Source organism: Mesoplodon mirus, assembly GCF_964341445.2.
Source record: "Mesoplodon mirus genome assembly, chromosome: 10".
Classification (NCBI taxonomy): Eukaryota; Metazoa; Chordata; class Mammalia; order Artiodactyla; family Ziphiidae; genus Mesoplodon; species Mesoplodon mirus.
In genome coordinates, this window is record NC_138986.1 from 21,157,125 (window position 1) to 21,181,077 (window position 23,953).

The 23,953-nt window shown below is 38.9% G+C and overlaps 1 protein-coding gene across 5 annotated transcripts in view; it reads right to left on the reverse strand.

Annotated features, from left to right (window-relative positions):
* The window catches only part of PHACTR2 (phosphatase and actin regulator 2), a gene marked incomplete at both ends in the record, with an annotated part of 271,583 nt that overhangs the window by 81,736 nt on the left and 165,894 nt on the right, over positions 1-23,953 (reverse strand). For all 5 annotated transcript variants that reach the window (XM_082634241.1, XM_082634244.1, XM_082634242.1 and 2 more), the window contains one exon: positions 21,439-21,606. In XM_082634241.1, the coding sequence (XP_082490367.1) occupies positions 21,439-21,606 (168 nt within the window). The remainder of the gene's footprint in view (positions 1-21,438; positions 21,607-23,953) is intronic.

The following is a 23,953-nucleotide window of genomic DNA, read 5'->3' on the forward strand; positions in this document are numbered from 1 at the left end:
CTCAACATCTTTTCATAATATCATATCTTAGAAAATCAAGCATTAAAGGGAACCTCATCCTGATAAAGTACATCTACAAAAAACCTTCAGCTAACATCATACTTAATGAATGCTTCCCTGTAAGAATGGGAACAAGGCAAGGATCTCCCCTTTCACCACTCCTATTTACTACCATACTGGAAGCCTTAGCTAGTGCAAAAGGGCGAGAAATGAAATGAAAGGCAGAGATATTGGAAAGGAAGAAATGAAACCATCCCTATTTACAGATGATATAATTATCTACATTAAAAAATCATAAGGAATTTTACTAGAACCAATAAGTAAGTTTAGCAAGGTAGCATGATACAGTTGTATTTCTATAAACTAGCAATGAACAATTGGAAAAAAATTTTTAAAAATATATGTCATTTACAGTAGTTCTTTAAAAAAAGAAAGAACAGGAAAGAAATACTTAGGAATAAACCTAATACTGTTTTCTAAAAACTTAGCACAAATGAAAGAAACAGGTGAGCTAACTAAATGGAGAGACATATCAGTTCACAGATTAGAAGATTCAACATAGTAAAGATACCAGTTCTACCTAAACTGCAATATAGATTTAACGCAATTCCAATAAAAATTTCAGCAGGAAATTTTGAGAATATAAACAAGCTGATTGTGAAATTTATCTGAAAAAGCAAAGAAACTAGATTAGTTAAAACAATTTTGAAAATGAAGAATAAAGTTGGAGAAATCACAGTACCTAATTTTCAGGCCTATAAAGCTACAGTAATCAAGACAGCATGATATTGGTGAAGGAATAAATACATAGATTAAGAGCACAAATAGTCCAGAAATAGACCCACACAAATGTGGGTCTTAATTTTTGATAAAGACTATGTGGCCAGTTAATTTTTGACAAAGCTGTAAAGGCAGTTCAATGGAGAAAGAATAGCTTTTTCAACAAATGCTCTTGAAAGTTTTTTTTTTTTTTCCTGCACATGAATGTTCATAGCAGCTTTATTTGTAATAAAAGTTCTTACACATGATACCAAAAGCATGATCCTAAAAGAAAGAAGTGATAAACTGTACCTCATCAACAGGATGACTTTTGCTCTGTAAATGACGCTGTTGCAGAATGGAAAGGCAAGCTACAGTCTGGCAGAAAATATCTTTAATAACATATCTAACAAAGGCATCATACATACCTAGACCATATAAAGTACTCTCAAAACTCAACATTAAGGAAACAACTCAATAAAAATTGTCCAGAAGACTTGAGCACACCTTTACCAAAGAAGAGTATATGGAAGAAAATATGCTTATTGGTTTTTTTAATGATGAAAAGGCAATTTAATGGAGAAAGGATGGTCTTTTCAAAAAATGGTATTGAAAAAATTGGATATTTATATGCAAGAAATGAACTTTGACCTAAACCTTATACCTTACATAAAAAATAACATAAAACTGATCAGGGGAATTCCCTGGCTGTCCAGTGGGTAGGACTCTCTGCTTTCACAGCTGAGGACCTGGGTTCAATCCCTGGTGGGGGAACTAAGATCCCATAAGCCGCATGGCAGGGTCAACAAAAAAAAACAAAAAACTAATCATAGATCTAAATGTAACTCACTAAACTATAAAACTTTTAGAAGAAATTATAGGAGAAAATTTTTGTGGCCTGGGGTTAGGCAAAGACACCACCTACAGACAGGGAGAAAATATTTCAAATCACTTATCTGACAAAGAACTTGTATCCAGAATATATAAAGAACCCTCAAAATGCAATAATAAGAAAACAAACAACCCAATTACAAAACAGGCAAAATACTTAAACAGAAACTTTACCAAAGAGGATATATGGACAGCAGATAAGCACATGAAAAGAAATTGATCATAATTAGCCGTTAGGGAAATGCAAATTAAAACCATGACAAAATTCTACTACATACCTTCTAGAATGGCTAAAATAAAAAATAATGACAGCACATCCATGTTCACAGTAGCACCACTCACAAGAGCCAAGAGGTGGAAGCAACCCAAGTGTCCACTGACTGATGAATGGATAAACAAAATGTGGTATGTATGCAATGAAATACGATGCAGTCTTAAAAAAGAGGGAAATGCTGTCACACGCTTCAACATGAATAAACTTTGAGGATATTATGCTAAATGAAATAAAAGTCATAAAAAGACAACTTCCGTATGGTTCCACTTATATGAAGTATCTAATGTAGTCAAATTCATAGATACAGAAAGTAGAATGGTGATCACCAGGCACTGGGGAGAGGGGGTAAAGGGGAATTGTTTAATAGGTATAGAATTGCAGTTCTATAAAATGAAAAAGTTCTGGAGATTTGTTTTATAACAATGTAAATATATTTTACTACTGAACGATACACATTCTAAAATATGGTTAAGGTTGTAAAATTTATGATATATTTTCATCACAATAAAAAAATTAATAATGATAATACTAAGTGCTGACAAGGATGTGGAACAACTGGAACTTTCTGACACTGCTGGTAGGAATGCACAACTCTGGAAAATAGTTTGGTAATTGCTTATAAAGTTAAAAATGCATTTAACATATGACCCAAAAATCTACTCCTACATATTTTCCCTAGAGAAATGAAAACATTTGTTCACACGAAAACCTTTACATGAATGTCAACAGCAGCTCTACTCATAATTACCCCAAACTGGAAAAAATCCAGATGTCCTTCAACAGGTGGACAAATAAATAAACTATGGTACAGTCATACCAAAGAATACTACCTAACAATCACAGGAATAACTGATATATGCAACAACCTGGATGAACCTCAGAGGTGCTAAGCTAAGTGAAAGAAGCCAGTCTCAAAAGATTTCATGCTGAATGCTTGCAAGTTTAATGACATACTTGAAACAACAAAATGATGGTGAAGAAAAACAGAGCAGTTGCTGCCAGAGGTTAGGAGTTCAGGGGGTGGGTGGAGAGGAGGTACGGCAGGACCATAAAAGGACAGCCCAAGCGAGATTTTGGGAGTGATGGAACTGTGATATATGCTGATTATGGTGGCAGTTACTCAAAACTATACATGTATTAAAATTCATAGAACTGTACGCACATACACACACATACACACACGCACAAACAATAAACAAACAGAAAAAAACACAAGAGTGGTGAATGACCATGAAAATGACCTCTTTAGATAAAGTCCTGATCACAAACACAGTGACAGAGTATGAACTAGCTGGTGGTTCCTTTGTATGTCTGCCTCTCACATAAGCCAACCACAGCCACTTCTAAGAAAATCTCGGGAGTCCACCAGCAGAGTTGTCAGGAAGAATAAGAATATCTTCCTGCCGACTATAGGCTTATTGACCCAAGACCACAGTCCAAAAGAGAGGCAAGGCAGGGAGAAGTTTTGGAAAAATCAAAATCCTATTTGTGTTTCTGAAAGGGCTATGGTTTGACATCGCAAGCACAGACCACTGCTCAGTGAAAAGCTTCATTCCTAGGGGCCCGGTTTGCTGGGGAAAGTTTACAGGAAATGTTTCCAAGAGGAGCTGCCAAAAAACTGACTGCAGGTAACCTCAAGACCCAGGGGTCTGGACTGCAGAAACCATTCCAGTGATCTCTTGGCTGTGACCTTTGCTTTCCTTCCTTGGAGAGGAGCCATCAATGGGCGAGCTATAAATACAAGCAATTTTCACATAAGGGAAAGTAAAGGACTTGGGGAACATCTCCCTTTGCTTTGGAAAAGGTGAACGCCATCTACAAGGAAAGGAAAAATAATACAGTTAAGGAAGATACAAAGAGAAGTGTTTTGAGGAAGAAAACAGGAATCAAAACAGCAGTTGAGAGGTTGAGAGGAAGAAAACGTTAACACAAAGGAGAGGGGGAAAGCTGATGAGCTGTGTGGATCTGGAGCTGGACAGCAGGTCAGAGAGACACAGGAGAAAAGTGAGATCAGACACACCAAAGCACAGAGCAAAGGACAAAGTTCATGAGCCTGGGAATTTTCCCTTTTTGTCAACTCTTGGATCCCCAGTGCATAGAACAGATCTGGGCTCACAGTAGGAGATCAGTGACTATTTGCTGTACAAATGAACAAGAAGGGAGACTGATGAGAGCTGGCAGGAAGAGTCCGACGGTAATCACCGAGGAGCTCGCACTGATATGCATGGCCCGCGTGGCCCACCAGAAGGAAGGCTGGCTTTTTGTAATTTTTTTTAGGGACTTCCCTGGAGTACCAGTGGCTAAGATTCCGCACTCCCAATGCAGGGGCCCCCGGTTTGATCCCTGGTCAGGGAACAAGATCCCACATGCTGCAACTAAGAGTTCGCATGCCACAACTAAAGATCCCGCACACAGCAACGAAGATCCCGCCTGCCGCAACTAAGACCGGATGCAGCCAAATAAATAAAGAAAATTTTCTTTTATAAAAAGAATTGCTTTAAAAAAGCCGCGTTTTTTAGGACATGAAGAAGGGCATGCCAAGATGTCACAAACCCTCCTCTACTGATTTTTTAAAAACAGGAATAACTGTCTTCCCTAGAAGCAATCAGAAGCCCCATCTAGTCAGAAGTTCTGAGGAAGAAACAGGAAGGTGTGGAAGGCTGGGTGTGTTTTTCTTCTCTTCTGGCGGAAGATCATGATATGCAAAGACTGGACAAACACTGTGAACAGCCATTTGAATTGATGGTATCAGAGACAAAGGCTGATTTTTCTGGACCATAACATCCATACAATAATGCCAGGCCTGGCAGGACTCGAGGTCCGTTTCATGAATATGGAAGTGATATGCTGGGCGGAGACTGACTGAATTGGCCTACTGAAGTTGAATGAGGGAGGAAGGAAAAAAACGCAGATAATAGTATAAAATCAGGTATCATGGAGGATAGCAGCGAAGACAGAAAAAAACAGCAGTGAAGAATTCCAGTGCTTTCAGAGCAAATAGAATCCAAGAAGTGTGGGCACAATATGAATGGGTGCAGAAACAGGAGAGTAATAAAAAAAGGCACGTGAGGTGTCAGCACAAGAAAGTAACTTTTGAGACATGGTGGGCCAGGATTCTGGATGACTCAAAGGAGACAGATCTGATACAAAAGGGAGGTCTAACACAAGGAGGGAGCATACCTCGCCAGACACTATCATATTGTTATAAGGGGGTGAAACAGATCACCTAGCTAGGAGGATCTGGGTGATGTTTTTCTATATATAGAACATTAAATGAGCAGAAATGTAATATGGACTCTTAATGGAGGATTTTCAATTCCCTAGACATTTATAAGACACTTAATTCCTACTGAAAAATTCTTACCATTTTAATAACAAGATGAATTCTTATTCTGGACACTGATTCTAAATATTAAAAATGTGATTGGTAAAGTACAATAATAAGAATTTGGGGGAAAGTCACTATGTTATCTTGGCATGAAAATAGCCAAGACTGAGAAGTATGGCCAGACTCACAAGCTACCTTGTGGGCTCTATGAAAGGCAGGCACCTACAGTGTTAGGCTTGTTCCTCACTGTGACCCCAGCACCTGCTGCATTAGGTCTCGTACTCAATAAAAACTAACTGAATAATCTAGACAATTTAGTATGGTGAGAAACTCTAAACTGAAAATAGATCAAGGGGATGAAAGAACTTTAAAAAAAGATGGGAGGACCATCATGTACCAATGTGATTAGGAGATAGATAGATAGATAGACAGACAGGTAGATAGATAGATTAGTACCAGGGGATAGTTAGAAAACCTGGAGAGAATTTTTTTCAGGTCAATATAAAGGAAAACTTCCTCAATAATGAGAGCTAGGAATTAGGAGCTCAGGAAGAAGCTGAATGACTATATCTTATCAGGCTTGCTGGAGACAAAAGGTATTCCTGCCCTGGAGACAGACCTAGATAACTGGTTAGGTCCTTTGCAACCCTGCAATTCTCAATTTCAACTGAAAACGCAGAAGGTGTTTTGCCACAGTAACAATAGACAGTGTTTGGCTGTATTTGGAGGAATGAGTCTTAACAGTACCAGGCTTCAGGTGTATCATGGATTAAACTGAATTTTGTAAATTAACATGGAATTTACTTGTCATTCCTTGTAATCTAACCAAGCAGTATGGGGACACCATTAACATGTAAGTTAAGGACTGTCTGAACACTGAGGCAATAACGCATTGTTTCAACTTATAAAGGCATTCTTTGTAGAACCTGAAACTTGGATCCACCAAAAAACATCAACATATGAGGTATTCTAAACTTGGACCCCATGAAGCTAGCTTTCTGATCACCTGTCAGAATCTGGCTCTTAGATTTCAATTTAAGAAAGGAAGCCATAATGAAACATTTGTATTACAGAGTTAAATCCCTTTCCTGGATTGCTGCTCCTCTCTTAATAGAACTGTAGAGTAAAATTACGATTTTTTTCAGAGCCATGGTGCCAACAACAGATATCAAGATTAGCAACCAGGACTTCCCCAGTGGTCCAGTGGTTAAGACTCTGTGCTCCCCATGGAGGCTAAACAATAAGTTACTAAATAACCAAGAGATCACTGAAGAAATCAAAGAGGAAATCAAAATATACCTAAACACAAATGACAATGAAACACGACAATCCAAAACTTGTGGGATGCAGCAAAAGCATTTCTAAGAGGGAAGTTTATAGCAATACAATCCTACCTCAAGAAACAAGAAAATTTTTTTTTTTTGCCACCCCACATGACTTGCGGGATCTTGGTTCATGAGCCAGGGGTCAGGCCAAAGCTCCTGCGGTGGGATCTCTGAGTCCGAACCACTGGACTAACAGAGAACCTCAGACCCCAGGGAATATTCATCAGAGTGAGGTCTCATGGAGGTCCTCATCTCAGCACCAAGACCCAGCTCTACCCAACAGCCTACAAACTCCAGTGTTGGAAGCCTCAGGACGAACAACCAGTAAGACAGGAAGACAACACACTCATAAAAAACAAACAAACAAACAAAATCCGATGGCAAAAAAATATGTCACAGATGAAGGAGCAAGGTAAAAACCTACAAGACCAAATAAATGAAGAGGAAATAGGCAATCCACCTGAAAAAGAATTCAGAGGAATGATAGTAAAGATGATCCAGAATCTCGGAAATAGAACGGAGGCATGGATTGAGAAAATACAAGAAATGTTTAACAAAGATCTAGAAGAACTAAAGAACAAACAGAGATGAACAATACAATAAGTGAAACGAAAAATACACTAGAAGGAATCACTAACAGAATAACTGAGGCAGAAGAATGAATAAGTGAGCTGGAAGACAAAATGGTGGAAATAACTGCTGAGGAGCAGAATAAAGAAAAAGGAATGAAAAGAATTCAAGACAATCTCAGAGACCTCTGGGGCAACACTAAACACACCAACATTTGAATTATAGGGGTTCCAGAAGAAGAAGAGAAAAAGAAAGGGTCTGGGAAAATATTTGAAGAGATTATAGTCAAAAACTTCCCTAACATGGGAAACAAAATAGTCACCCAAGTCCAGGAAGCACAGAGAGTCCAATACAGGATAAATCCTAGGAAAAACACACCACGACACATATTAATAAACTAACAAAAATTAAATTCAAAGAAAAAATATTAAAGCAGCAAGGAAAAAACCAAAATATAACATACAAAGGAATCCCCATAAGGTTATCAGCTGATTTTTCAGCAGAAACCCTGCAGGCCAGAAGGGAGTGGCAGGATATACTTAAAGTGATGAAAGAGAAAAACCTACAACCAAGATTACTCTACCCAGCAAGGATCTCATTCAGATTTAATGGAGAAATCAAAAGCTTTTCAGACAATCAAAAGCTAAGAGAATTCAGCACCACCAAACCAGCTTTACAACAAATGCTAAAGAAACTTCTCTAGGTGGGAAGCACAAGAGAAGAAAAAGATCCACAAAAACAAACCCAAAACAATTAAGAAAATGGTAATAGGAACATATATGTAGATAATAACCTTGAATGTAAATGGATTAAATGCCCCAACCAAAAGGCACAGACTGGCTGAATGGATACAAAAACAAGACCCATATATATGCTGTCTATAAGAGACCCACTTCAGACCTAGGGACACATACAGACTGAAAGTGAAGGGATGGAAAAAGATATTCCATGCAAATGGAAATCAAAAGAAAGCTGGAGTAGCAATAGTTGGATCAGATAAAATAGACTTTAAAATAAAGACTGTTATGAGAGATAAGGAAGGGCGCTACATAATGACCAAGGGATCAATTCAAGAAGATATAACAATCATAAATGTTTATGCACCCAAATAGGAGCACCTCAATACATAGGCAAATGCTAACAACCACGAAAGGAGAAATCGACAGTAACACAATAATAGTAGGGGACTTTAACAAGCCATTTACACCAATGGACAGATCATCCAAATAGAAAATAAATAAGGAAACACAAGCTTTAAATGACACAACAGACCAGATAGATTTATACTTATAGAACATTCCACCCGAAAGTGGTAGAATACACTTTCTTCTCAAGGGCACACAGAACATTCTCCAGGACAGATCACATCTTGGGTCACAAATCAAGCCTCAGAAAATTTAAGAAAATTGAAATCATACCAAGCATCTTTTCTGACCACAATGCTGTAAGACTGGAGATCAATTACAGGAAAAACACTGTAAAAAACACAAAAACATGGAGGCTAAACAGTGTGCAACTAAATAACCAAGAGATCACTGAAGAAATCAAACAAGAAATTAAAAAATACATAGAAACAAATGACAACGAAAAGACGATGACCCAAAACCTATGGGATGCAGGAAAAGCAGTTCAAAGAGGGAAGTTTACAGCAATTCAATCTCACCTCAAGAAACAAGAAAAATCTCAAATAAACAATCTAACCCTACACTTAAAACAACTAGAGAAAGAAGAACAAAGAAAACCCAAAGTCAGTAGAAGGAAAGATATCATAAATATCAGAGCAGAAACAAATGAAATAGAAACCAAGAAAACAATAGCAAAGATCAATAAAAGTAAAAGCTGGTTCTTTGAGAAGATTTATCAAACAAAATTGATAAACCCTTAGTCAGACTCACCAAGAAAAGAAGGGAGAGGAGGCAAATCAATAAAATTAGAAATGAAAAAGGAGAAATCACAACTGACACCGCAGAAATACACAGGATTTTAAGAGACTACTACAAACAACTACATGCCAATAAAATGGACAACCACGAAGAAATGGACAAATTCTTGGAAAGGTACAATTTTCCAAGACTGAACCAGGAGGAATTAGAAAATATAAACAGACCTATCACAAGTAATGAAATTGAAGCCGTAATTAAAGATCTTCCAACAAACAAAAGTCCAGGACCAGATCGCTTCACAGGTGAATTCTATCAAACATTTAGAGAAGAGCTAACACCCATCCTTTTCAAACTCTTCCAAAAAACTTTAGAGGGAGAAACACTCCCAAATTCATTCTACGAAACCACTGTCACCCTGATACCAAAACCAGAACAAGATATCACAAAAAAATAAAATTATAGGCCCATATTACTGATGAACATAGATGCAAAGATCCCAAACAAAATACTAGCAAACAGAATCCAACAACACATTAAAAGGATCATACACCATGATCAAGTGGGATTTATCCCAGGGATGCAAGGATTCTTCAGTAGACGCAAATCAATCAATGTGATAAACCACATTAACAAATTAAGGAATAAAAACCATATGATCATCTCAATAGATGCAGAAAAAGCTTTTGACAAAATTCAAACCCATTTATTATAAAAAATCTCCAGAAAATGGGCATAGAGAGAACCTACCTCAACATAATAAAGGCCATATTGATAAACCCACAGCAAACATTACACTCAGTTGTGAAACACTGAAAGCCTTTCCTCTAAGATCAGGAACAAGACAAGGATGTCCACTCTCGCCACTATTATTCAACATAGTTTTGGAAGTCCTAGCCACGGCAATCAGAGAAGAAAAAGAAATAAAAGGAATCCAAATTGGAAAAGAAGATGTAAAACTGTTACTGTTTGCTGATGACACAATACTATATATAGATAATCCTAAAGACGCCACCAGAAAACTACTAGAGCTAACCAATCATTTGGTAAAGTTGCAGGATACAAAAGTAATACACAGAAACCTCTTGCATTCCTATACACTAACAACGAAAGATCAGAAGGAGAAATTAAGGAAACAATCCCATTCACCACTGCAACAAAAAGAATAAAATACCTAGGAATAAACCTACCTAAGGAGATAAAAGACCTGTACTCGGAAAACTATAAGACACTGATGAAAGAAATCAAAGATGACACAAACAGATGGAGAGATATGCCATGTTCTTGGATTGGAAGAATCAATATTGTGAAAATGACTATACTACCCAAAGCAACCTACAGATTCAGTGCAATCCCTATCAAATTACCAATGGCATTTTTATACAGAACTAGAACAAAAAATCTTAAAATTTGTATGGAGACACAAAAGACCCCGAATACCAAAGCAATCTGTTTTTGTGGGTTTTTTTTTTTTTTTTGGCTGGGTTGGGTTTTCATTGCTGCTTGTGGGCTTTCTCTAGTTGCGGCGAGCGGGGGCTACTCTTTGTTGCGGTATGTGGGCTTTTCACTGCAGGGGCTTCTCTTGTTGCGGAGCATGGGCTCTAGGCGCACAGGCTTCAGTAGTTCTGGCACACGGGATCAGTAGTTGTGGCTCGTGGGCTCTAGAGTGCCGGCTCAATTGTTGTGACTCACAGGCTTAGTTGCTCCACAGCATGTGGGATCTTCCCAGAGAAGGGACTGAACCCGTATCCCCTGCATTGGCAGGTGGATTATTAACCACTGTGCCACCAGGGGAGCCCCCAAAGCAACCTTGAGGGAAAAAAATGGGCCTGGAGGAATCAGACTCCCTGACTTCAGACTACATGACAAAGCTACAGTAATCAAGACAATATGGTACTGGCACAAAAACAGAAATATAGATCAATGGAACAGGATAGAAAGCCCAGAGATAAACCCACACACCTTTGGTCAACTAATCTATGACAAAGGAGGCAAGGATATAAAATGGAGAAAAGACAGTCTCTTCAATAAGTGGGGCTGGGAAAACTGGACAGCTACATGTAAAAGACTGAAATTAGAACACTCCCTAACACCACACACAAAAATAAACTCAAAATGGATTAAAGACCTAAATTTAAGACCAGACACTATAAAACTCTTAGAGGAAAACATAGGAAGAACACTCTTGACATAAATCACAGAAAGATCTTTTTTACCCACCTCCTAGAATTATGGAAATAAAAACAAAAATAAACAAATGGGACCTAATGAAACTTAAAAGCTTTTGCAAAGCAAAGGAAACTATAAACAAAACTAAAAGACAACCCTTAGAATGGGAGAAAATATTTGCAAACGAATCAACAGACAAAGGATTAATCTCCCAAATATATAAGCAGCTCATGCAGCTCAATATTTAAAAAGCAAGCAACCCAATCAAAAAATGGGCGGAAGACCTAAATAGACATCTCTCCAAAGAAGACATACAGATGGCCAAGAGGCACATGAAAAGCTGCTCAACATCACTAATTATTAGAGAAATGCAAATCAAAACTACAATGAGGTATCACCTCACACCAGTCAGAATGGCCATCATCAAAAAATCTACAAACAACAAATGCTGGAGAGGGTGTGGAGAAAAGGGAACCCTCTTGCACTGTTGGTGGGAATGTAAATTGATACAGCCACTATGGAGAACAGTATGGAGGTTCCTTAAAAAACTAAAAATAGAACTACCATATGATCCAGCAATCTCACTACTGGGCATATACTCAGAGAAAACATTAATTCAAAAAGACACATGCACCCCATTGTTCACTGCAGCACTATTTACGATAGCCAGATCATGGAAGCAACCTAAATGCTCATCAACAGACGAATGGATAAAGAAGATGTAGTACATATATACAATGGAATATTACTCAGCCATAAAAAGGAATGAAACTGGGTCATTTGTAGAGATGTGGATGGACCTAGAGACTGTCATACAGAGTGAAGTAAGTTAGAAAAACAAATATCGTATATTAACGCATATATGTGGAATGTAGAAAAATGGTACAGATGAACTGGTTTGCAAGGCAGAAATTGAGACACAGATATAGAAAACAAACATATGGACACCAAGGGGGGAAAGTGGGTGGGGGTGGGGGTGGGATGAATTGGGAGATTGGGATTGACATATATACATTAATATGTATAAAATAGATAACTAATAAGAACCTGCTGAATTAAAAATAAAATAAAATAAAATTCAAAAAACAAATACAAAAACTCTTTGCTCCCAATTCAGGGGTCATGGGTTTGATCCCTGGTCGGGGAACTAAGATCTTGCATGTCGCATGGTGTGGCCAAAAAATAAATTAATCAATTAAAAAAAAATAAAAGATTAGCAAGCATGACGTACATGAATGTGAAGCATTTTGATTGTTAAATTATTGGATAAAGTTTATACTTGATTACATTCACAGTACATTAACACCATTATTAGGCAGAGGAAAATGCATGCATCTCTAACTCGTGTGATCACTTAATAGGATTTCCCCGAGTGCTTTTTCTTTTCTTCCCTCTTGTTTTTTGCTCAAATGTTGCCTTCCCGGTAAAGTTTCCTTGACCACCCAATTTTTTTGGTTTGTTTTGTTTAGGGTTTTTTTTTTTTGGCTGCGTGGCACAGCATGCAGGATCTTAGCTCCCCAACCAGGGATCGAACCCGTGTCCCTTCAATGGAAGTGCAGAGTCCTAACCAATGGACCACCAGGGAAGTCCCTGACCACCCCATTTTAAACTCGAACTTCCCTCCCACATTCCCTACTCCTTGCTTTATTTTTTCTCCTCTCACGTTCTAATATACTAACTTATTGGGTTTACTCTCTGTCTCCTACCCCTGCTAGAATGTAAGTCCCATAAGGGAAGGCAATTTATCTCTTTTGTTCCCGCTGTATCACTAGTACATATAGTAGATGTAGATGTTCAATAAACATCTGTCGAGTGGACAAAAGAGTATTATCTAACATATAAGCAAGGAGCCCTACATGGACCAGGATGTGCTGTGTGGTCTTTATGGGCTATGTAACTTCCCTCTGCTGCTGTAAATTGGGAAAAGGGAGAGATTCTCTTCCCTTCCTCCAATATGGTGTGAGAGTGAATGATACATGAAGGTACTTCCATGTTCTTAGTGGAACAAGATAGAGAAAATCAAAAGGCTGCCATTTGTTAATGCAACCAGATCAGTCCTGAACAAATATCACCCTGGGAAAATCCTCTAACTTTGCCCTACCTTCTAGATATAGAAAATAGTCACTATCAGCAACACTATGCCTCTATGATTACAAAGAATAGTATCTTAAATGAACCAAATATAATTTTGATCCTTTTCAACCATCTTTCTGTGTACATTGCTGAAATCAGGCTAGTCAAGTAGAATCAAAATAATTATTCAGACCAAATCCTTCTTACAGCAAAATTCCAGTATATGAAGCAAATCCAGGTATTAGGGTCACCTTTCAATGGTCAATCCTTACTGGTCTAAGTATGAAGTTATCTTCTAAAGAGGCCACACAGTGTAATGATAAAAAAATTTGGCTGTGGCACCATATTGCTTGGGTTCAAATACTGCTTTTGGCTCCTACCAGGTGTGTTTCCTTGGGCAAGTCATTTGAATTTTCTGACCTTAGTGTCCTCATCAGTAAAACTGGGATAACAGTAGCACTTAAACTTTATAACCTTTGAGGATTAAGTGAGTTAATATGAATAAAGTTCTTGGAGCAGAAGCTGGCACATAATAGCGTTCAATAAAAACACAGCCATTATATTATTAGGGAGTGAGAGTACCTTCAGTAAATTAAAGCTTTTAGCAGATGACTTCCTGCAAATTCCTCTGATTCCTAGAAGGCTGATAACTTGCAACAATGTTATCTAAAAATCTGGACGGGCATTCCTTCCCCATTACTAACAACACAAATAAAAGTCACAATTATAATGAAAATAAATTGTCTGGATTTTCTTTACTTAGGAGTGTAACTTCTTTTTAAATAAGGGCAAAAAGATAAGAAAAAGAAATTTCCCCTAATTATTTTATTGGCTTTTTAATAGTTGTACATGGCTGTAACTGTGAGTACATGTTTTGGGTTTGTATTTTAATGTTTTTTTTTCTTTTGTGGTACGCGGGCCTCTCACTGTTGTGGCCTCTCCCATTGCGGAGCACAGGCTCCGGATGCACAGGCTCAGCGGCCATGGCTCACGGGCCCAGCCGCTCTGCGGCATGTGGGATCTTCCCGAACAGGAGCATGAACCCGTGTCCGCTGCATCGGCAGGTGGACTCTCAACCACTGCGCCACCAGGGAAGCCCTGTATTTTAATTTATTGTCTTTATCTTTTCCATGATATTTTTTTCAATCTTCAATTTCTTTTATAAAGTCCTAAAGCACCCAGTGCTGTATTTTTAGTTATAGTGGATATCCAATAAATAACCAATTCAAGGCATATGTTAAGTGTACATACCAGGTTCAAATTTTCATGTAACGCATCTGAAGTGGGGCGAAGATGAGTGAGATAGTCTCTGCCCTCAAATAATTTACACAGTAAATTGGTAGCAGACACATAAACTAGGAAAGAAGTCAAAGTACACATGTCATAACAGGAGGACAAGCACAGGAGGGGAGGTTCCTACTAGATGATGCAGAATCAAGGTCAAGAACACCCTCAGGAAAGAAGAGGCATGTTAGGACCGTTGCATGGCTTGCAGTGTTTTCCCAGGTGCAGCTGTAGGAGGAAGGTGCTCAGAAGAAGAGGGAAGAGCGTGAAGAAAGGCCTGGGGACACAGAGGCTCCAGCACGCTCACCGAGGGCCCCTGGGTGACAGAAGTCCAAGGCAAGTAACTAACACAGAAAGATAAGGGCTTCCCTGGTGGCGCAGTGGTTGAGAGTCCGCCTGCCGATGCAGGGGACACGGGTTCGTGACCAGGTCCGGGAAGATCTCACATGCCGCGGGGCGGCTGGGCCTGTGAGCCATGGCCGCTGAGCCTGCGCGCCCTGAGCCTGGGCTCCGCAGCGGGAGAGGCCACAGCAGTGAGAGGCCCGCGTACCGCAAAAAAAAAAAAAAAAAAAAGCCCCTCAAAAGCCTAGAGTTTGTAATCTATACTAAATCATACCCAACAAACATACTGAACCCTTGCTATGTATGTGTACAACATTCAGAATTGACCTACAAAATAACTAATACTTAAATTTTAAAATAAATATAGCCATTACAAGCACTTTTTAATTTACTCGGGTTTTTTTAGTTACCTTAAAAGCAGAATGATGTAGCTGATAGTTTTGAGTACTTACTGTATCCCCAAAACCACATTAATCATTTTGCATATATTACTTCATCTAAACCTGTGATGGGACTATATGGCTTTCCAGGATTGATTTAAGAATAAATGAATATATATCCAGCATGATGCTTGACCCACAAGTTAAAAAAAAAAAAAAAAAGCAGAATAGTGTAAATACCCAGACATCTGCAATGTTTCCTCTTGTTCTTGGAGCATAAAAATTACTGTATAAGGGCTTCCCTGGTGGCGCAGTGGTTGAGAGTCCGCCTGCCGATGCAGGGGACACGGGTTCGTGCCCCGGTCCAGGAAGATCCCGCATGCCACGGAGCGGCTGGGCCCGTGAGCCATGGCCGTTGAGCCTGCGCGTCCGGAGCCTTTGCTCCGCAACGGGAGAGGCCACAACAGTGAGAGGCCCGCGTACCGCAAAAAAAAAAAAAAAAAAAAAGATAAGACACGAAAGGTCAGTTTGGGTTACACTGCAGAGAGCTGAGGAGTCTGGAATTCATTTAGGAAACAACGTGGAGTCAGTCACACTTTTTGGGCAAGAAGCAAAGGCCCAAAGTTCCACCTGAGGAAGACTTCCTGTAGTGGTATCCACGATGATCTAGATAGAGGAGGGAGGGGAGATATTTCCCCACCTACTTTCCCAAAACCACAATAATCCCTGCTCTTTCCAGCCACCCAGCTCTTGGGCTGTGCCCTTGTAGCAATAGGAGCTCCAGCACCTGAGGTCTGGGGTCTGAGGAGACCACTCCCACAGACCTATCCCCTGTGTTCCACTTCAAGCAGTGAGTTTCTGTCCTGAATCCTTTGGTAACTTCCTGTCCTAGTTACCAGCTCTATTCCCTGGTTCCTTAAAAAAAAAAAAAAAAAAAAAAAAAAGATGGGGACCCAGTTTGAGTCTTTTTGGTTCCAGCACCATCTGCCATGAATACTGCCACCTAAGTAAAGAACATGCTGGCTCCTAAGGCTTGCTTGGATTTCCCAGTCTCACTCACCTGGGTGCTCTGTTATGCTACCCTACCTGGTGGAACACATGCCATTTTATTGTGAAGGACCCATTGCTCTATTTACTGGCCTGAGATCTGGATGTTATCTTGGTTACTCTAGTGTTCTTGACAGGCTGTGCCACCCTGAATCTTCTCTGTCAGCCTCACTAGCTGGGTCAGGTTCCCTTCCTAGGCAGGCTTAATGCCAGAACCCAGTCTCTCCCTGCCTCCTCTAGCATTCCATAGCTTTCTAGAGCTAGGACAGCTAATACCTAAGTAGAGCAAAGAGGCCACCTGCAATAATTGAGACAGAGAGTAATAAGGACCAGACAATGGGGACCAAGAGGAAAGGCTGATGGTAGAGGCCTGCACTAGGAGAAATAAATCAAAGGTTTAGGAACTAATAGAATGCAGAAGATGGTAAAAGGCAAGGACGAATCAAAGAACTCCATGGTCAAAGCCTGGATGCCAAAGAAAGCCACGTCTGCAATAGCAGGGGTAGCTGGGGATGGCAGGGGATCTACTTTGGTTTGGAAAGTATTTGTACATAGGACTTTCCCGCTCCCTGTCTGCTCATTCAGAGCAGGTGTCAGTACCTTCCCTCTCTAAAACGAAAGTTTAAGTTAATGCATGAAAGACAAGTAGGGTGAGCATAATGAAACCTTCTGGTGACTGCTACTGCTGCCAAGTGAACTTTAAATTTTCTATCTTGCTTCACCAAAAATAATTTGTTTCTATTCCTGAAATTACATTTTAATACTATCCCCAAACACAGAAGTATTTGTGAAAGTAGAAGTTATGAAAAAAGTAAAGATATTAAGCTGAAGACATTTTAGATGTTAAGCCAATGTTAAGTATTAACTGTGGATATGTGTTGAAGAGAATAAAGAATCAAGTTGTAAGATCTCTATTGGGTGCCACTGCCTTAAACAATGTCAAAGAGTCATTCTTGTAAAAGATCAACGTTGGTATCTCATATCCTGTTTAAAGCCTGTGATACCTTTAGGGAGGGGTGGAATTAGATGGTTGCTACTCCAGTCACCTGCCCTGGCACTCAGTAGTTTGAGGAAGAACTGAGTGTGGTCATAGGTTACAGACCCTCTCTTCTAAACCGGGGGACACACAGCACGTCTTCACAGCAATTCTTCTGCTTGTAGACACTGTAACCTCTCATTGTGAAAATTTCTCGGTCTAACTCTGCAGTCTTACAGCCCAACTTAACTGAATGCCTCCCCTCACTGTGTGAGAGCAAAATCTGATGCATGTTTCTTAAAATTCTCACTATAAAATTCTGATTTTTTTAATTAAAAAATTGACACCCAGAAGCAAATTAATCAGTGCCTGGCATGTACCACGTTTTCAATGTAGATCTATGTAGACCGTAAGAATGGGTTTTGAGTTAACACACAGTCCTCAAGCACTACTGCCCATGAGGTGCTCGGGGAGATGTGTCTGGGTTTGAGATATGTGGGCACTGAGAAGAAAGAAGGATGAGGAAGGGCACGTTCACAAAAGGAGAAGGGCTGAGACAGGTAGTGGACCTCTCTTGCACAGGTTTAGGGGAAATGGGAAGGGGAAGGGGACAAAAGAGAAAGAAAAGTCAAAGACGACCAAGATAATGACACCTTGTATAAATCAAGTAAGAGCTATTTTGTAAAACATGGGAGGACACAACAGCAATGGCACATTGTGTAGAGACTGAGATGGATGAAAATGAGAGAATGACACTAAATGTCAGGATTGGGAGACTTGGAGTCCCCTCAGTGGAGTGCTGGATGCAGGGGAAGACTGCAGAAGGAAAGAGATGAGAGTGCGGGAGGGAAGTGGAAGCAGCAGACAAAGGGGAGATTTTTAAGACCTTTGGTCTTAGTTGTAACCGCCCATGTAGAAGTTAGAGGAACAGCCTGTTTGTTTGTATTGTCAGCTTTGGGGAGATGAAAGCGTATGTAAAGACCCAAAGGGAGGCACCTCAGCCACCACTACCTACCCACCACCCCCCTCCCAAAAAAAGGGAAGAAATGATTATGTAGGGAAAAAAGCGTAAATGAGATTTTGAGTTCTAAAGTTAGGGAAGGGATGGAGCTTAGGTGGAACCAAAGAAGGACCCTTTCACTCAGGAGATGAAAACCGAAGAAAAGAATCACCAAGGGAAAGTAAATAGAAAAGACTACTCTGCCCTAGAACCCAATAGCCTATGGACCATCCTAAACAGAGCTGAAGAAACAGGTAACTTTCTGCTTTAAAACAAGGCCAGAGAACTTGAAGTCGGGGCATAAGCCCAGCCAGCCTTATAGGACAAGACAGCCTTTCAAAATAGTCGACTCAAGGACCACCAAGCAGACAGAACACAGGACCTTTCTTAACTTCCACCACCATGAACATTTGAGAACAATGGCATTTATTACAGTGGCATTAATAAATCAGTGGTGCATCCTATCTACCATCAATTAAAAATTCCTACAACAGACACCCACACTAGGAAAAGTTGTATTAATCGCTGTGTAATAGAACACAGTAAGATTCATGTCCATATGACTGTAAAGCCAAGAGCTTAGGAGAAGGACAAACGAAGAAGAGTTACTCTTCTTGGAAGAACTTCATATTCTTTCATATCCCAAAATATTATGGATCTTGCCTAAGGTGTTCTTTGATGGAGCTGGCCTTGGTCATACCCAAACCCCTAGATTTCACTGTTTGAGACAATGTATTAGGGAAGAAAACACCCTTCTCTTGGTTATTTCCAAATGCATCAGTTTTCCTCTAGTTGTGACATCTTTCCTCAATGTGAAAAAAACATGTTACACCACTTTGTTCCTCCGTTTATTTTAAGCTTTACTAATACATTCCATAAAACTCAGCAGAAATTGAATTAAAAAAAAAATATATATATATATATAGTGACAGTAAAGTACTTGGGACACTTGATAAGATCTTATGAAATTCAAATAAAACATTAGTAATAACATGGGTTTAAAAAGAAATGATGCAAGTAAGTGTAGCAGAAAAATTCACAATGAATTGTTAACACATCCACTTGGCTTGTCTTTATTCTGTTATGTCACAATTTTGATGCAAAGACAAAAAACAAAAAAATCTAATGAGACATCTAATAACTTTCTCAGGTTTTTAATGTGGTTCGGTAGTCTTTAGGAGCTAGAACTATAGTACCCATAAATAACTTCTTGGAGCTCAACTTATATAAAATCTTGTGTGAATTTGAAAAGGAAACAGAATACAAAGATTGCTAGGCTATCCTCAATAAATATGGGATAATATAAAATAACACTTAATGCTGTCTAAAATGACTTTTCTTAAATATTCTGGGTTGGTAGAAATGTTACAGCCTCCCTACTATTAAAATAATTAAAAAGGGTGACAAGAAAAGATGAAGGGAAGTTCTTTGTAATTGTTTCTACTTTAGGGAGAGAGAAGGTAGCAGCCCAGACCCAGGAAAAGGGCAAGAGAGACAAATGAAGAGACTTTCATCATCTCTTTTCAATGTCTTCTTAATGCTACTGCCCAGAGCCCTATTCCCATATTGGTTATCCATGGTAACTCAAAGAGCTAGACTACCCCCATGCTTAGAGGAACCTGAGTGGGAAGTATTTAAGAAGACCAGTGTATTTCCATCTACAACTGAAGAACAAGGCAGAACAAGATGCCCAGTCAGGGGTTGGAAGGAGTCAAGGATCCACAACAGAATCTGGAACTGAAAGCACATTAGAATTCAATTCATTCAACTCTGATCTGACTTGCTCAAGGTCACACGGTACCTTGGTGGCAAGGACACAACTAGAACCCAGGTGTCCTCCCTCAGCACAGCCCTCTGTTCATCCCTTCCCACTGCTCCGAACCCAAGAAGCCAGTTAGGAACTAAAGAGGATTCAATAAGCAAACTATCATTATTTGCTCCTAAGCCAAGTCTTTTGTCTTTGTCTTTTTATTGCAAAAACTTTCCAGTACCTAAAAGTAGAGACATGAGAATAATGAACCCCATATATTACCAACTTGTGACCGATCTTCTTTCATCTATACTCCCCTCTCCTCCAGGATCATTTTGAAACAAATCCCAGAAATAGTATCATTATTTTTTTTTAAATATTAAATGCTCAAAGAAATGATACAGCTGCAAAAGCAGCAGAGACAATTGTCTTTAGGAAGCCCTGGTGTCTCTATCCTACACCCTTGTGCTATTGATGGTGTTTTCCTTTTTATGTCACAGCACTAGAACTAAAGGCCAACTCTTAGCACAGACCAGTAGGATATGCTCTGTGATCCTGTACATACACGGACAATATTAGTTTCTGGTGCAGTGAGTAATTTTGATGAAGGGATTATTTTAGACAACAAACGTGGAGAAAGCTAAACTTACACCAAGAGATAAACACATTTCCACCTTAAACAATACCCTGATACTGGACATTTGTTTAAATCAGGCTTAATTCTGGCCTGAGATTTAAGGCCAACTTCCTCTATAAGTCCATATGAAAGGTACTAAATAATGTAATTCTTAAGGTTTAACAAATCCACAAAATAAAATAACAATAAAAAGTTTTCACACCATTAGGGTTATGACTCCTCTAGGACACAGACCATTTATTTGTCCTAAGGACATGATGGAAATTTAAAATTAATAAATATAGCAACACTTTTCCTTCATACAGCCATTTAAATTTTGCCCACAGAACAAATACATTTAAAAGACATTAAAAAAATTCTTCATTGACAAATAGGATCGTGTTACTGGAACTAAGTAGACAGATAGATAATAGAGTGTTCGTATGTGTGTGTATAAATAGATACTTGCAGCTACAATACTGACAAATAACATTTCCACTTCTAATTTTCCATTTCACCTCCCTCTCCCTACACATTAATTTTTATATGAATTTACAAGTACATATTTAAAAATAAGACTATGTTAGAAAGCCAAAGTGAGTAGAAAAAGAAGGCAGATCAGAACCCTATGTTGTTTCACCCTTAAATGAAATAATTTCATTTCAAATATAGCTTAATTTTTTCCCTGAAAAAAAAAAAACCCTGCAAGACATAATTTTTTACCTTTTGGAAAATTTAACAATTTATCTTCTAACAAAATTATGATGTTCCTACCTGCTGATGTTTCTCTAAATTTGTCACTGGTCTTCTTTTTCCTCCATTTCCAAGGCTTAAAGATTTTACCAATGGTGGAGAGTTTCCCCTTTCTCTTGAAGGGAGGTGTTTGGGAGCCTGCTGTTGGGCCATCTGAGTTTGCTATAGAAGCTTTGTCCAGTCCATCAACTGTATAAAGAAAGTCAAGTCAGAGAAAAGCTGTAATAAAAGTTGGAAACAACATCATCTATGTCTTCCTGTACTGTTCAAAGTAAGCAAGCCCACTTTAATTGGAATCTCACATAAAATTTATTTTGCCCCATTTCCCTGCCGGTAGAGCTCCTCTAATATCAATCAATAAATCAATCACTCAGAAATTACAGTCCCCTTAGATAATCATTTTGAGGAAACAGAAAAGAAATAAGAGACCTACATAAAAGGTAAGGCCAGATAAATAAGGGTCTGCGAAACAGCTGAATCCATCTGCAACAACTACATCAATATTTTGTGCAGAAATAGAGTATTCTAAGTGAAACAGGATGTTCCTCCAGAGACTAGTTTGGCATTCTCAGTAATGAAAATGACAGTTATGGTGTAGTTAAAACCAGGTTTTTTTCCTTCACAAAATAAGATTCAGTGCCAAGAAGCTAAATTCTAAATTTTACTATACTAAAACTATCTTTTGCTTCTGTTACAAAAAAGTTTTTAGCTTCAAATAAACTGATAACTATCACAAATGACAAAAAAATACGTGGGAAATATGGATGTTATAGGTAACAGAACATATCTTTATGTGCCTCAATCATTTCATCAATCAGAAGAAAGTCTCCAAACCTTAAGTTGCCTTACACTATGTTCATAACAGAAAGAAGATGGTGATAAATTATATTACCCCAAAGATTAAATTTTAATGGCAAAAAACAGGAAGCAACTAAAGAATGGATAACTATGGTATTTTTCATGCAATGAAGTATCACTCAGCAATTTAAAGAAAAGGAGCCATTGATACCTACAAACAACGTGAATGTATCTCAACAACATTGTGCTGGAAAAAAACAGCAACACACAAAAGAGTACATACTGTGTGGTTCTATTTATATGAAGTTCTAAAAATGGCAAAATGAATTTATGGGAAAACAGAAAAAAGAAGAAGAAAGAAAGAAAACCAGAACAGTAGTTGCTTCTTGGAGTTAAATGGAGGTGGGAATTAATTGAGAAGAGGCTTCAGGGATTTTCCTGGGGTGATGGAAAGTATCTCAATAAAGGATGGATTATACAAAATGCATCAAAAGGTATTTATGATATTGTGCATTTTACTTTATGTAAAATCTACCATTAAAAAAACCATAAATAAGTAGTGAAGTCCAATTAAATGGCATGCATGCTGACGTGTTTAGGGATGAAGTGTACTGATGTCCATGAAAAATAATAAATTGATGGATAGATGGAATGGAGATGGATAAATTTACAATATAGTAAAATATAGCAAAATGTTAAGTGTTGAATCTAGGTGGTGGGTGTGTGGTCATTAATTGCATAATTCTTCCATCTCCAAAACTTTCACAATATTGGGAAAAATTAAAGAAAAATTGAATGGCAAGAACCTCTGCTTCTAGGAAAATGGAGTAGACTTACTTTTTCCTACTTCTCCTGCTACATACAACTAAAAAAAATCCTGAATGCTATATATAAAAGAAACATGAAAAGACTATATAAGGTGAAAAGAAAGTAGGCCAGCTTGGGACCTCAGGACCTAAGAAACAACATGGAGGTAAGATCCCTGGGTTTTCCTTTAGTCTCATGTATTCCAGACTTGCAGCTGAACCTGAAAACACCAATGGGCACAGACCAAAAAAGCCTCCAAAAAAGCCTGCTCTCTCTAGCCAAAGGAGCAGGAAAGGGACAGCCTAGCAAGACAGAAAGCTTTTAGACAATAACTGCTCCACTCCAGCCAAACACCACAGAAGAAACTATGACCATCCAAGCCAAGAAAGGCTGAGTGGGTAGACTAGACTTCTACCCTCTAATGAGGAACCCCAAAACCCCTATCAGAGTGGTGTCAGAGAGGACCAAGTAGGGAGCCAGGACCTTCCTGTGCGCCAGCTGTTAATGAAGCATCCTCTACAGTGTCAGTGAAGACCATGTGGGAACCTGGTCTTCCACCCATATCCAGTAATGAGGTATCGCTTCTTCTCCTTCCCCGCCAGTATTGGGGTCACACCAAACCACTGCCCAGTGGGAACAAGACCACCCCCATCCACTATGGTGTCAGTAGACACCACATGGGGATCTGGAAATTGAACCGTGCCCGAGAGTAATGAAGACCCTTCCCCCTATTTCTGCCACCAGATATCAACACAGGATGAAGGGAGAACCTGGGTTTTTACCTCCGCCTGGCAGTAATGAGGTGGCACCCCTCGCTTCCCTTGCTGGAGAGGTGTCAAAGCCAGTTAAAACAAAAGGTTTCCATCACATTTACAGTCTCATAATATAATACAAGAATGTTTTAAGTTTCAATCAAAAATCACTTGACATA